The sequence below is a fragment of the Callorhinus ursinus genome, unplaced genomic scaffold (assembly GCF_003265705.2).
Source record: "Callorhinus ursinus isolate GAN/ISIS: 27379988/994484 unplaced genomic scaffold, GSC_fseal_2.0 scaffold23, whole genome shotgun sequence".
Classification (NCBI taxonomy): Eukaryota; Metazoa; Chordata; class Mammalia; order Carnivora; family Otariidae; genus Callorhinus; species Callorhinus ursinus.
This window is the reverse complement of record NW_027397085.1, coordinates 21,392,527-21,405,544: the sequence shown is the minus strand read 5'-3', so window position 1 is coordinate 21,405,544 and position 13,018 is coordinate 21,392,527. Positions and strand designations below refer to the sequence as shown.

At 39.0% G+C, this 13,018-nt stretch overlaps 1 protein-coding gene across 2 annotated transcripts in view; it reads left to right on the top strand.

Annotated features, from left to right (window-relative positions):
• Positions 1–13,018, top strand: part of STK32A (serine/threonine kinase 32A) — a 129,928-nt gene that overhangs the window by 59,729 nt on the left and 57,181 nt on the right. For both annotated transcript variants that reach the window (XM_025892420.2, XM_073905551.1), the window contains exon 5: positions 7,027–7,200. In XM_025892420.2, the coding sequence (XP_025748205.2) occupies positions 7,027–7,200 (174 nt within the window). The remainder of the gene's footprint in view (positions 1–7,026; positions 7,201–13,018) is intronic.

The following is a 13,018-nucleotide window of genomic DNA, read 5'->3' as shown; positions in this document are numbered from 1 at the left end:
AGGGATTGCACTGACTCTATAAATCAATTTGGGCATAATTGACATCTTAACAATATTTGAGTTTTCCAATCCATGAACATGGAGTAGTCTTTAGTTATTTAGATCTTCTTTAATTTTCTTAAGCAAAGTTTTATAATTTTCTGTGTAGGGGTCTTGCACAAGGTTCCTAAATTTATTCCTAAGCATTTTATTCTTTTTGAAACTTTAATGAATGCAACCATATTCTTTATTTCATTTTCATAGTGTTCATCACTTATTTAGAAAAATGCAATTGATTTTTGTATACTGATCTAGTATCCTGCAACCTTGCTGTTTTATTTATTCTAATAGTTTTTTGTGTGTGTGGTTTTCTTACGATTTTCTATATGCTGAATCATGTGTGTGATTAAAGGTAGTTTTGTTTCTTTCCAATATGGATGTCTTTTACTGATTTATTATTATTATTTTCTTTTGGCTAATTACACTGGCTAGAACCTACAGTACTATATTCAATAGAAGTGAGAGCAGATGATCTTGCTTTGCTTCTGATCTTACAGGGAAAGCCTTCAGTCTTTCTCCATTAAGTATGATGGTTACTGTAGGTTTTATCACAGATGCCCTTTATCAGATTGAATAAACTCTCTTTTATTCCAGGTTCGTTGAGTTATTAAGAGTTTTATCATGAATGAGTGTTTTGTGGAATGCTTTTCCTGTATATAATGGGATGATCTTATGTTTTTTCCTTTAATTATTAATATTATGTATTACATTAATTGATTTCCAGGTGTTAGTCTCATTTGGTCCTGGTGTAGAATTTTTTAAATATGTTGATGGACTTGAATTGCTGATTTTTTGAGAGTTAAACCTGAATTCTTATGATCAGTAAAAATGGAGATATTGCAGTAACAATTAAATACAATACATAATACATAATAATAAATACAATAATACACATAAAGTACCTAGCATGGTATCTGACACATAGTAAAAAGTCCAATTAGTGAGCATGATGTGGCTTATATCATTGGCAGTAAATGTCTTCATATGACATTTCATCTTATGAAATAATGGGAAATAACTGCATAAAATTAATCTGCTTAATACCAGAGCTATATTACATTCGTGGGTGGAAGAAGAAAGGTAATTAAAATAAGAGCTAACATTTACCTATTGCAAGCTATCTTCCAAGCTCTGTTTTAAGTACTTAATATGTATTAATTCACTTCCCAATTGCCCTGTGAGGTTTGTACCATTGTCGATGGGGGTGTTGAGGGCTCATGTAACTTCTTCCAGTTATAAAGACATTAAAGGGAAGAGCTGGGATTTGGACACGAGCAGTCTGGCCCCAAGACCATGTTCTTTACCACTATGTTATGTGCCCTGCTTTATGCTAATTACTTTACAAATGTTATACCTAATATACTCTTTGCCACATGGTGCATAAAATTACTACCAATGTGCAGATAACCTGAGTTTAAAAGATTTGCTCCAAATTCACATGTGATATTTAAACCCAGACCTATCTGACATTTATTTATTTATTTATTTATTTATTTAAGTAGGCTCCATGCCCAGTGTGAAGCCCAGTGCAGGGCTCAAACTCACAACCATGAGATCAAGACCTGAGCAAGATCAAGAATTGGATCCCTAACCTACTGAACCAACCAGGCACCCCCATATATTTTCTAACTGTATTTTTCTTAAGTGTGTTTTTAATTGATTCTTTGATGAATCAATCAATATACTTTTTCTCCAAAACCTGAATGCTTTTAACAGCAGTAACTAATATCAGTAACTCATCTCCTTTGTTTTTCTAGATAATGATATTAGAACCGACCCTTGCTAAGGTAGAGTCTGAATGAAGATTTGGCACAACAGTTCTGCAATAGGCAGCAGGTTCTCCTAGTGTCACGATTTACAAGTTTTTTTGACTGCAAACCATAGGAAGAAATATATTTTTCATCACAATCAGCAGATATACTCACAGAGACATACATATTCACAAAACCAAAAGTTTCATAAGTGATGTTTTTTTCTATGCTATTCAAATCTATTTTATTTCTTTTAAAAAAAGTGTTTGTTAGAACCAACCAAACTGATTTCATAACCCATTAATAGGTTATAAGCCACAATTTGAAAAATGTTGCATTGGAAATATTTTAGATCTCTTCCAATGCTCAGATTCAGATTTATCTCAAGATGGCTTCCGTGAGACAGCTTCAAGCATGAGTGACTTCTTCGAACTTAGTTGGTAATCATACTAATTTATAAGAATAGACTCAAAATGGATGAAAGACCTAAATGTGAGACAGGAATCCATCAAAATCCTAGAGGAGAACACAGGCAGCAACCTCTGTGACCTTGGCTGCAGCAACTTCTTGCTAGACACATCTCCATAGGCCAGGGAAACAAAGGCAAAAATGAACTATTTGGGACTTCATCAAGATTAAAAGCTTTTGCACAGCAAAAGAAACAGTCAACAAAACCAAAAGACAACCGACAGAATGGGAGAAGATATTTGCAAATGTCTTATCAGATAAAGGGCTAGTATCCAAAATCTATAAAGAACTTATCAAACTCAACACCCAGAGAACAAATAATCCAATCAAGAAATGGGTAGAAGACAAGAACAGACATTTCTGCAAAGAAGACATCCAAATGGCCAACAGACACCTGAAAAAATGCTCCACATCATTCAGCGTCAGGGAAATACAAATCAAAACCACAATGAAATACCACCTCACACCAGTCAGAATGGCTAACGTTAACAAGTCACAAAATGACAGATGTTGGCAAGGATGTGGAGAAAGGGGAACCCTCTTACACTGTTGGTGGGAATGTAAGCTGGTGGAGCCACTCTGGAAAATACTATGGAGGTTCCTCAAGAAGTTAAAAATAGAGCTACCCTATGACTTAGCAATTGTACTACTGGGTATTTACCCCAAAGATATAAATGTAATGATCCAAAGGGGCACTTGTATACCTGTGCCCCAGTGTTTATAGCAGCAATGTCCACAATAGACAAGCTATGGAAAGAGCCCAGATGTGCATCCACAGATGAATGGATAAAGAAGATGTGATATATACATATATCACACACACACACACACACACACACACACACACACGGAATACTATGCAGCCATCAAAAATGAAATCTTGCCATTTGCAATGACATGGATGGAACTAGAGGGTGTTATGCTAAGCAAAATAAGTCAATCAAAGAAAGACATATATCATATGATCTCACTTTTATGCGAAATTTAAGAAACAAAACAGAGGATCATAGGGGAAGAGGAAAAAAGAAGACAAAATCAGAGAGGGAGACAAACCAAGAGAGACTCTTAAATATAGGAAACAAACTGAGGGTTGCTTGGGGGGGGAGGTGGGGGGATGGGGTAACTGGGTGATGGACATTAAGGAGGGCATGTGATGTGATGAGCACTGGGTGTTAGGTAAGACTGATGACTCACTGACCTCTACCTCTGAAACCAATAATACATCATATGTTAATTAACTGAATTTAAATTAAAAAAACAGATCTGGTTGTTCTTAAAAAAAAAAAAAAGAATAGAACCTAAGGAATGTATGTATATCAGACACACCCAAAGCTTGTGTTTTAACCTTTTTCTTTCTTTAGTTCATTTATTAATTTGTTATTTTTTTTCTGCAGCTATTTGTAGAGGCTACATTTCAGGCAGTATGTAGGTGCTCAGGAGTCAAGGATGAGTAAAAGCTGGCATGCATCCTGGTAGCATAGTGGGAATGAAAACAGTTAAGCCAAAAGCACACAAGAAAATATTTTCAAATTATGCTAACTCCTGTGAACAAGAATATGGCATTGTATGTAACAAGGTGACCTGATTTAATACGGAGTATTAGAAATATCTCTGTGAGAAGTGTCACTTGAGCTGAGGGTGAAAGATGAAAAGAACCGGGCAGTGGACAGCATCGCAAACATAGGCACGGGCCACACCACATAGCAGTCTTCTAAGGCTGGAGAGAGCAAGAATTACTAGATAAGGGATGGAAGAGATCTAAAGTTAAGTCTGAAAAAGTAAACAGAGACAGGCCATACAGGATCCTATAGACCATGGAAAGAGGTGAAAGGGTTTTATGTGGCTGGATGATACAAGGCTCACAGTGTAAAAATATAACTGGGGTGTGTAGGAAGGACTGGAGAGGTCCAAGATTATCCAGAGAAAGCTATGAATAGCTACAACCATAGTCTGGGTCAAACATGATGGAACAGGGTGGAATACATGGTAGTCTTCTGTTGATTATCTCTTATCCTACTGAGCACACTGCAATGCATCTCATAGGCACTGGGACCAGGCTTAGTATTTTTGGAGCTGTCAGCTAAGAAATAAAAGTCATGGAAATGCAACAGTGAGTCTCTGTGATAAATGGACAAGGTATAAGGAAGCTCTTACTCTTTTATCAATAAATATCAGACTGTGGTATGAACTTGCATGTTCTAGTTATCACCGAACTATATTAGGCCCACATATTTTACTGGATTTGGTTCTGTATAATCAAATACTTATCTTCCCCTTCTCTGAGAGTTTTTAAGATATGTATAAAGGGCTTCAGATCTGATGTGCTGAAGGAGAAAAATGATTCTTAATAGCCAAACCTGGCCCCATATTAAATAAATTTATATTCATACTGGACAAGGGAAGCATGTTGTCTCTTGCCTGGGCTTCTTCTTTCTTTGATTAATAATCCCTTGCATGGCAGAACACTGTTGTTAACTTGCCTGTGACTGACACCTTTATCTATCTGTTCTTGGAATAAAAATAGCTTCACTCAAGTCTCAGTAAAAATGGTTGTTCATCAGGGCGAATTTAATAATACCATTGCCCCTCCTTAGAGTTCAGTGAAGATGGGACAGGAGTCCTCTGGTATGTCGCCAGGTTTCTGACCTCCCATGGGAGCTGAACGCAGTCAACGGCTGCCCTGTATGCTCGCTTGGTCTGCCTAGGCTGTTTGCCTTGACATCTCTTCTTTTTGTGATACCCAAGCCTCCCCCATATCACCACTCCTACCCCACTTGCCACCAATCCGAAGAGACCTCACTCATCCCCTGAGGGATCATTAGCTGAAAGCAGCCAAAGGTGCAACAGGTCCCCGGCATGATTACATGTTTTTTAGCACATCGTTGCTTACTGAAAGACCTTTAAAACACAACAAATATAATGCGCAGTAGTGCAGAGGGAAATTTGTGAACCAAACAGCCTGGGTCCAGGAAATTTTTCTGGTGCCCATTGAACCTATGGCAGGGATGACCAGCCAGTCATCACACTGGAGGTGAAGAATATCATTTCCAGAAGACAACACCAAAAATGTATTCATTGTCAGATTTTTAAAAAGCACCTCCTGTGTTTCTGTCTAAACTCCCCCAAGGGCTTCATTTCTGTCATCTTCTATGTGAATCAGTCTTCAGTGATAAGCAAAATTTTATTCATTGGACAAGTAAGCATCAGGGACTGTTAGTCTTCGTTAGAATGTTGCTGCCTCAGATTAATGATTCATTGAATTTCTCTTGTTTCTTTTCCTTGCAAGTCCCCACCTTCTCCTTTAGCACAATGATTGTTATAAAGACGAAAAAATACTAAGTACAGTTCTTCAGTTATTGATAGTCTACATTTCTTTCCTGAGCAAAGAATTTGTCACCAGGAATTAGTTTGCATCCCTGGGCACTGCTCAAAGACACTTAATTCTTTGATTCAAATAAAAGTTTAAAATGTGATCTCAGGGACATTATGTCAAAAGAAACATGTCAAAACAGTGCTGATTCAGAGAGCATTATTGTGCCTAGAAATCATGTCTTTGCTTTGAAAGAACAAAATAAATCATAGCAGCAGGAATGCATTTTTTTTTTACAAGAGGCCCTCTGCAAACAGCAGAGGCCAGTTCTGCTCTTCTGTGTCTCATTTACCCTTCCCATCTCTCCACCCCATGCTCCCTCAAGTGTGAAGTCCATGCTTGATCGTACGTCCTGCTTGAAACTCTTCAATGTCACCCCAATGCCTACAGACTTGTGAACAGGCGCCTGTCATGGGATCTGCTCTGTGTTCGTCTCTAGGCTCAAGCTTCCCCTTCATACCTGTTGTCGTTTTTAGAGCAAACCCACACTATTTTCCTTTCTCCACTCACGCTATGTTCTTTCCCATGTCTGTGCTCAGTGCAGGCTATTTTTGCCTATCAAATCTTACTTTGGGACCTGGAGAACTCTTCAGCTCTACCATGTATTAGGTGTTTGACTTTGTGCCTATTACTTCACCTGGCCTTGATTTCCTCATTTCTAAAGTGGGAGCTTAAAAGCAGCATTTGGGGGCCATGGTGTGCCATTTGTAGAGGGCTTCAGCACCTGCCCCAGAGAAGAGGCTCAATGGAGACATCAGTGACACTAGCTTTATTTTGTGGTTATTACTGTCACCATCCTTCAAAATGTAACTCAGGTCTCGCTTCTGCTGAGAAGCTTTCCCTTACCTCCCCATCCCAAAGTGAATTACTTCCTTGTACTATGCATTTTTTTATTGCCCTTTTATATCTTTTTCTTATCATTAATGTGGTACATGATTTGTTATAAGGTTGCTGGGCAATGAAGTTGATCATGTGGAAAAATGGGAATGAGAATGGTTCAAGGACGCCTCATAATTCATATTTTATGGACCTCCTGCGGTAGTGTGGTTAGGATATGATGGTTAATGGTACGTGGACGAGTGGGATTTTCTTTAGTTCCTGAGCTTTATAGCTTTGTAAGCTAATAGTTATTGAGTGCTTACTATATGTCAGGCAAGACATTAAATGTTCTATTTGTTCTTTACTATGACCACATGTGGTAGGCATTCTTATTATTCCCCTTCACACATGTGGAAACTGAAGGTCCAGGATCATAGAGCAAAGATAGACCATCTGCAACCAAAGTTTGAACTCTTCGCTAAAGAACACTCTGTTCTGATCTATGAGGTGTCATGTGCCTCTGGGACGCTGTAGTGTGTAAATGTATTTAATATACTTTCATTTCTAACTCTATTCCAGGTACTCCTTCCAAGATGAGGAGGATATGTTCATGGTAGTGGACCTCCTGCTGGGCGGGGACCTGCGTTATCACCTGCAGCAGAATGTCCGTTTCCAGGAGGATACCGTGAAGCTCTTCATCTGTGAGCTGGCCATGGCCTTGGACTACCTGCAGAGCCAGCGCATCATCCACAGGTCAGTTAGGTCCAAGGGGACAGCCTTGCACTGAATGTACAGGAGAGAATTCACAACCTGGTGCATTCAACAAGTTCTTGTTGAACATGACGGGTAATCCTCACTGAACTCTTGCAACAGTCCCTTAAGGTAGTCTTATTGTCCCTCTTATGAGGATTTAAAAAAAAATGAGCCCATTGAGCTTAATTTGCTTAAAGTCACAGTTAGTAAACAATAATACCAGAATCAATGAGTATTGGCACTAGACAAAGAAAAGGTGACATACAAGAATGTATCTCCTTCACTTGTGGAATCTGTGTTAAATGAAACAAAGAAATAACACAAGTAGCTATAAACCCTAACAGACAATAGACAGAAAAGGATAATACTTTAATTTGTAAAGGTATCGGTAGGTGGGGTGCTTGGGTGCCTCAGTCGGTTGGGTGTCCGACTCTTGATTTCAGCTCAGGTCGTGATCTTGGGGTTGTGGGATCAAGCCCTGTGTCAGGCTCTGCACTCAGCATGGAGTCTGCTTCACATTTTCTCTCCCTCTCCCACTCCCTCCCACTCATTCTCTCCCTCTCTCAAATAAATAAATAAAATCTTTTAAAAAAGATATTGGTAGGGTTTTTTTGTTTGGCTTTTATTTAAATTCTAGTCAGTTAACATATAATGTAATATTGGCTTCAGGAGCAGAATTTGTGTGATGTAAAGATATTGGTACTTTTAATGATGATTTCCTATATAGTATCTCAATCTCTATAATAATATGTGATAAGTGATCAGAGTAGGTATAGTTGGACCATGTTAAATATGAGAAAACTCTCATTTGGAGATACTAATTATCATCCAGCGTATTTATGAGAATTTTTTTATTAAGTTTCTCATTTAATTTCAGTATAGTTAACATGCAGTCTTATATTAGTTTCAGGTGTATGATATAGTGATTCAGCAATTCTGTACATTACTCAGTGCTCATTAGATAAGCGCACTCCTTAATCCCCTTCACCTGTTTCACCCCCCCATCAACCTCCCCTCTTGTAACCATCCATTTATTCTCTATAGTTAAGAGTCTGTGTCTTCGTTTGTCTCTTTCTCTCTCTTTTTTTCCCTTTGCTTATTGTTTTGTGTCTTAAATTTCATGTATGAGAGCAATCATATGGTATTTGTCTTTCTCTGACAGACTTATTTCACTTAGCATTATACTCTCTACCTCCATCTATTTCATCGTATTGGAAGTCCTAGCCACACCAAGCAGACAACAAAAAGAAATAAAAGGCATCCAAATTGGTAAGGAAGAAGTAAAACTTCCACTATTTCTGGATGACATGATAATACATAGATAAAACCCTGAAGACTCCACCAAAAAGTACTAGAACCGATTCAGTAAAGTCAATAAACCTAGGTCTCTCTGAACCCAAAGTCATAGCTCTGTCTACTATAGCAACTCGCATTCATTACACATATGAAATATATGCATTAAGTACACATCATTAAGTGAAAAGTCAACACATGTGAGTCTGCCACTGTCTTATTTCTAATCTTTGAAGAATTTGCTAGGTTTTTAACTATGTTTACATCTTTACAGTGTAGTAAAAATTTGGCCAAATAAAATATTTGCCAACCATTAAGTTGATGCTTACCTAAAATTTATCTAGATTAGTACAGAGCCTGTGGGTGAAGATATAGCATCATAATGTATAGATTCTTTGTGCAGGCACTATGGAACAATCTGTGTGTGTGTGTGTGTGTGTGTGTGTGTGTGTGGCCTTGACCCTGTATACTTATATGCTCATTGTTTAATTTCCTGTCTTTTGGAGGACCTATTTGTTGTGGAAGCATGCTATTCAGGCAACATATGAACAGAAAGCAGACCAGTTAATCATGTAGGATCTTGGAAGTAAATGAACACACTTGGTGTTTTGTCAGTAACTGGGAACCCTGTTCCCAAGCAGTCTTTCTCCCATACTGACTTTCTGGTCCCCCACAGTTCTTTCTAAGGAGAAACTTTCCTATTTGTAGTCTATGGTGTCCCTCTCAGGGTATTCATGCTCACTCATCTGACCCAAGATTGCCAACCCACAATCCGGCTGGGTTGCTGACACTCCGGATCTCAAAAAGGAGGCAGGTACTATGAGAAGTTCGCATGGCTACAAGTACCTTTCAACTTTCTTCTTTCCCTGTTTGAATCTGGGCCCCTGCCTTCTTTCTCTGGGCTTCATTTTTTCTGCCCTATGCTTAGAAGTGTGTTCAAAAAGGAATTCAGGAGGGGAAAAAAAACAGAAAAGTCAACACAATTTGTACCCTAAGGAGCTTGCTAACACCAGGCATCGCTGTCCATTCCTTCCTCCCTTACTCTCTGTTGCTCTCATCACCATTCTGCCACTTAAATAAGAAACCAAGGATTAACTTTCTGCCTCTTGGCCTTTACATACAATTATTACTTCATTCCCATTCTCAGAAGAGCCTCTTTGTACTCAAGTGTCTCCTCACCGCGGCAAATGAAGGCAAACTCAGTGACATTCTGAGCATGGTGTTAAAATGAGAGGACATCTTCTTGGGGTCAGAAAATAATGCAGGTGTATTTCTGTTGTCTATAAGGCCCCACTGCACTTCCCATGTGTTATGTATGTATATATATGTATATATGTATATATACATACATATACATATGTATTTTTTAAAGAATTTATTTATTATTTGAGACAGAGAGAGAGAGCACAAGCTGGGGTGAGCAGAGGGAGAGGGAGAAGCAGGCTCCGCACTGAGCAGGGAGCCCCACGTGGGGCTCGATCCCAGGGCCCTGGCATCATGACCTGAGCTGAAGGCAGACGCTTAGCTGACTGAGCCACCCAGGTGCCCCACATGTGTTACATTTGATAGGCAACTGTAGCACTTTGTACCTCTCCTGAGGAGCTGTGACATGTTGACGAGCAATTACTTAATATCTGCTGCTCTACTACAGTGTAAACCTCATGGGTTAGGGCCTTGTGCGTTTTGCTTTTCACTGTATAACCAGCATGGAGTAAAAATATGAGGGAATGATTGACTAAAAGCCAGAATTACGAATAACAAAGACAAAATTAAAACACAAGACATTAAAGCCAAGAATTTCAGACCTACCTTGGTCTTCACATGGAGTAACCATATAATTTTATCATCCAAACCAGACTACCCCTGAAAATGAAAGGAGTTGCTATTAATAATTATGCTTGGGCAACGAGCAAACCCATAAGTGTTCTGGAAAAAAATCAGGACATGTGTCAACATCATTAAGGCTTTTCAAGACAGTAGTGACCAAATAAACATGTTAATTGGGAGATTGCTTGGGTAATCATGGCTTTCTGCCTCCAGAGCACCAAATATCAAATTGAGAAGGTGTCAAGTGGCTTAAAACACAGAGACACAGTAAAATAAGCTGTGTTCCTTTGTCTGAGGTGTTAAAAGGATAATAATGATGGCACTCCAAGGCTCTGGCTCACGGGGCAGAGTTAAAAGCATGAAGAGCAACAGGGAAGAAGAGAAGGCTTTCGAGTGCTCTAATTCTCTTTTTAAAATCTTTCTTCAGGGGCACCTGGGTGGCTTAATCAGATAAGCGCCTGACTCTTGGTTTCAGCTCAGGTCTTGATCTCAGGGTCATGAGTCGGCCCCACATCCACGCTTAGCATGTAGGCTGTTTAAGATTCTCTCTCCCCCTCTCTCTCTGTCCCTCTGTGCATGCTTGATTGGCCTCTCTCCCAAAAAAAAAAAAAAAAAAAAAAAACTGTCTTCAAAAAAATCCACAAAATTCATGCTAGATTTGATGGAATCTAGGATAACAAAACATCTTTCAGCTACTCAGAAAATTGGATTATAAGACATATCCTGAGTTCTGAGTTATTATAGTGTGAATGAAGAAAACAGAATCTATGAAATTCAGTAGCTTCCTAAGACAAGGAAAGACCATCTGCATATATAAAATGTGTGACTTCCTAATTTCAGGCACAAAACAACATTTTGTCTCTGGACATGGTAGAAGATTCAAAATCATCCCCATCAGTCAGCAAACGCGGAGCAGTGGCAGCGGTGGGCTGCCATTTACTGAGGGCTTCCCGGGGCCCAGGTGCTCTGCCGAGCAGTTGCAATTTATTTCATTTAATCTGCTCACAACCAGGAGGCTGAGGGTGTTACTGTCCCCATTTTACAGCCCAGGAAACTGGTTTAGAAAGATGAAGTAACTCGCCCGAGGTCGCATGGCTAACAAGTAGGTGAGGCATCACTGAAGAAAATGCAGATGTCTTCACCATTCTCCACACTTGTGGTGGTCAGCATGGTTGTGGCTTGGGGGCGGGTGGGGGGGCGCTGTGGGACGAGGTGAGGCACGGCCCCTGCCTGCAGGCACTCAGTCTGGCGGCCCAGTTGAAGATGGTACATGTGGAACCAACTGAAGAGAGAACAGCATACAACTAGACGCTAAATTGTGTGAGAAAGCCTGAAGTACTTCAGACAAGATGACGGTTTGGGGTGACAAAACAAAGTTTCTTGAGAGCTCGGAGGATTTATAAAGGGTTTTCATTCACACTATAATAATTCAGAACTCAGGATGTGTCTTATAATCCAATTTTCTGAGTAGCTGAAAGATGTTTTGTTATCCTAGATTCCATCAAATCTAGCTTCCTCTGACATAGACTGGACTCCTCTTTCTGCTCTTGTTGTGAAAACCCTTTATAAATCTAGAAGTACTCTGAAAGCACTCATTTATCTCCCTGTGTTACATAGAATGGTCTCTGTTTTTAATTTTTTCTTCACGTTGACTTTCCTGTCAGCAGTGTCTACTTATTTTTTTAAATACCATAAATCCTGTTTCTTTCATAAATTCCAAGCAAGACATAAAGGGGGTTTGTTTTATTTTGTGGACCTTTTTTTTAACCCATTGACTTTAATTTTTGGTAGTTTCCTAAATGTGTAGAATATTTAGCCGCTTGTCCTTAACTTTAGAAACGTCCTTTTCTACAGTTGTTGTGAAAGACACAGGATTGCACACTAAGCATTAATTTTGAATTGTGTAATTGAACACTTTTCTTAGCAAGATGTCAAACATTTTTCTATGAAGACAGCTTGAAAATCAGCATAGTTTCCAAGTGATGGCCAGTTTCTAGTTCTAGTAACTTACATTTAATTAGGGAGTAGAGATTTTAAAATGTAGACACAGTGATTATTTGCTTTTATGAAGAAAACAAGGAAAATGAAACCCGTTAGAATCCTTCCTGCAGAGATAGTACTATTTGATTTGTTGATTGCCACAGTCTCTCCGGTGACTAATGTGATAGAAAGTAATGATTAGGGCCCAAAGACAAATTTGTATTCCCTCCCTGGTCAGATGTTAAAGAAGCCTCAATTACAAATCCACACGAATGAGGCAAATTGAAAGAGTGAAAGAGTCAGTTATCCTGGACCAAAATGCTATTTGCGAAGGAATGTTTGATCGGTTTTTTTCCTCTTTGTAAGAATTACCCCGCTCTCAAGTTATATATATATATGTATATATTCCCTGCTTTCCGAATCCTATAGGAATGAGATGAAACTCTAATGAGGCAATTTGTAGAGATAACTGCAGTACAACAGAGAGCTGCAAACATTTCATCTCCAGCTGATTCCAGATGCATTGAAGGAGGAAAAAAAGAAAATGTATGATTTCCCAAAATAGACAGGATGGTATTGTTATTCATCACCTTTGTCTTCTTGGCTGTCATCACAGGAACCAATAACTGACGCTCAGGTTCATCTCAGACCCTCCAGAAAGAGACACATAGGAACTAGTTTTCCCACATTTGCTCTTGGACTGAAGTAGCTACTTGCA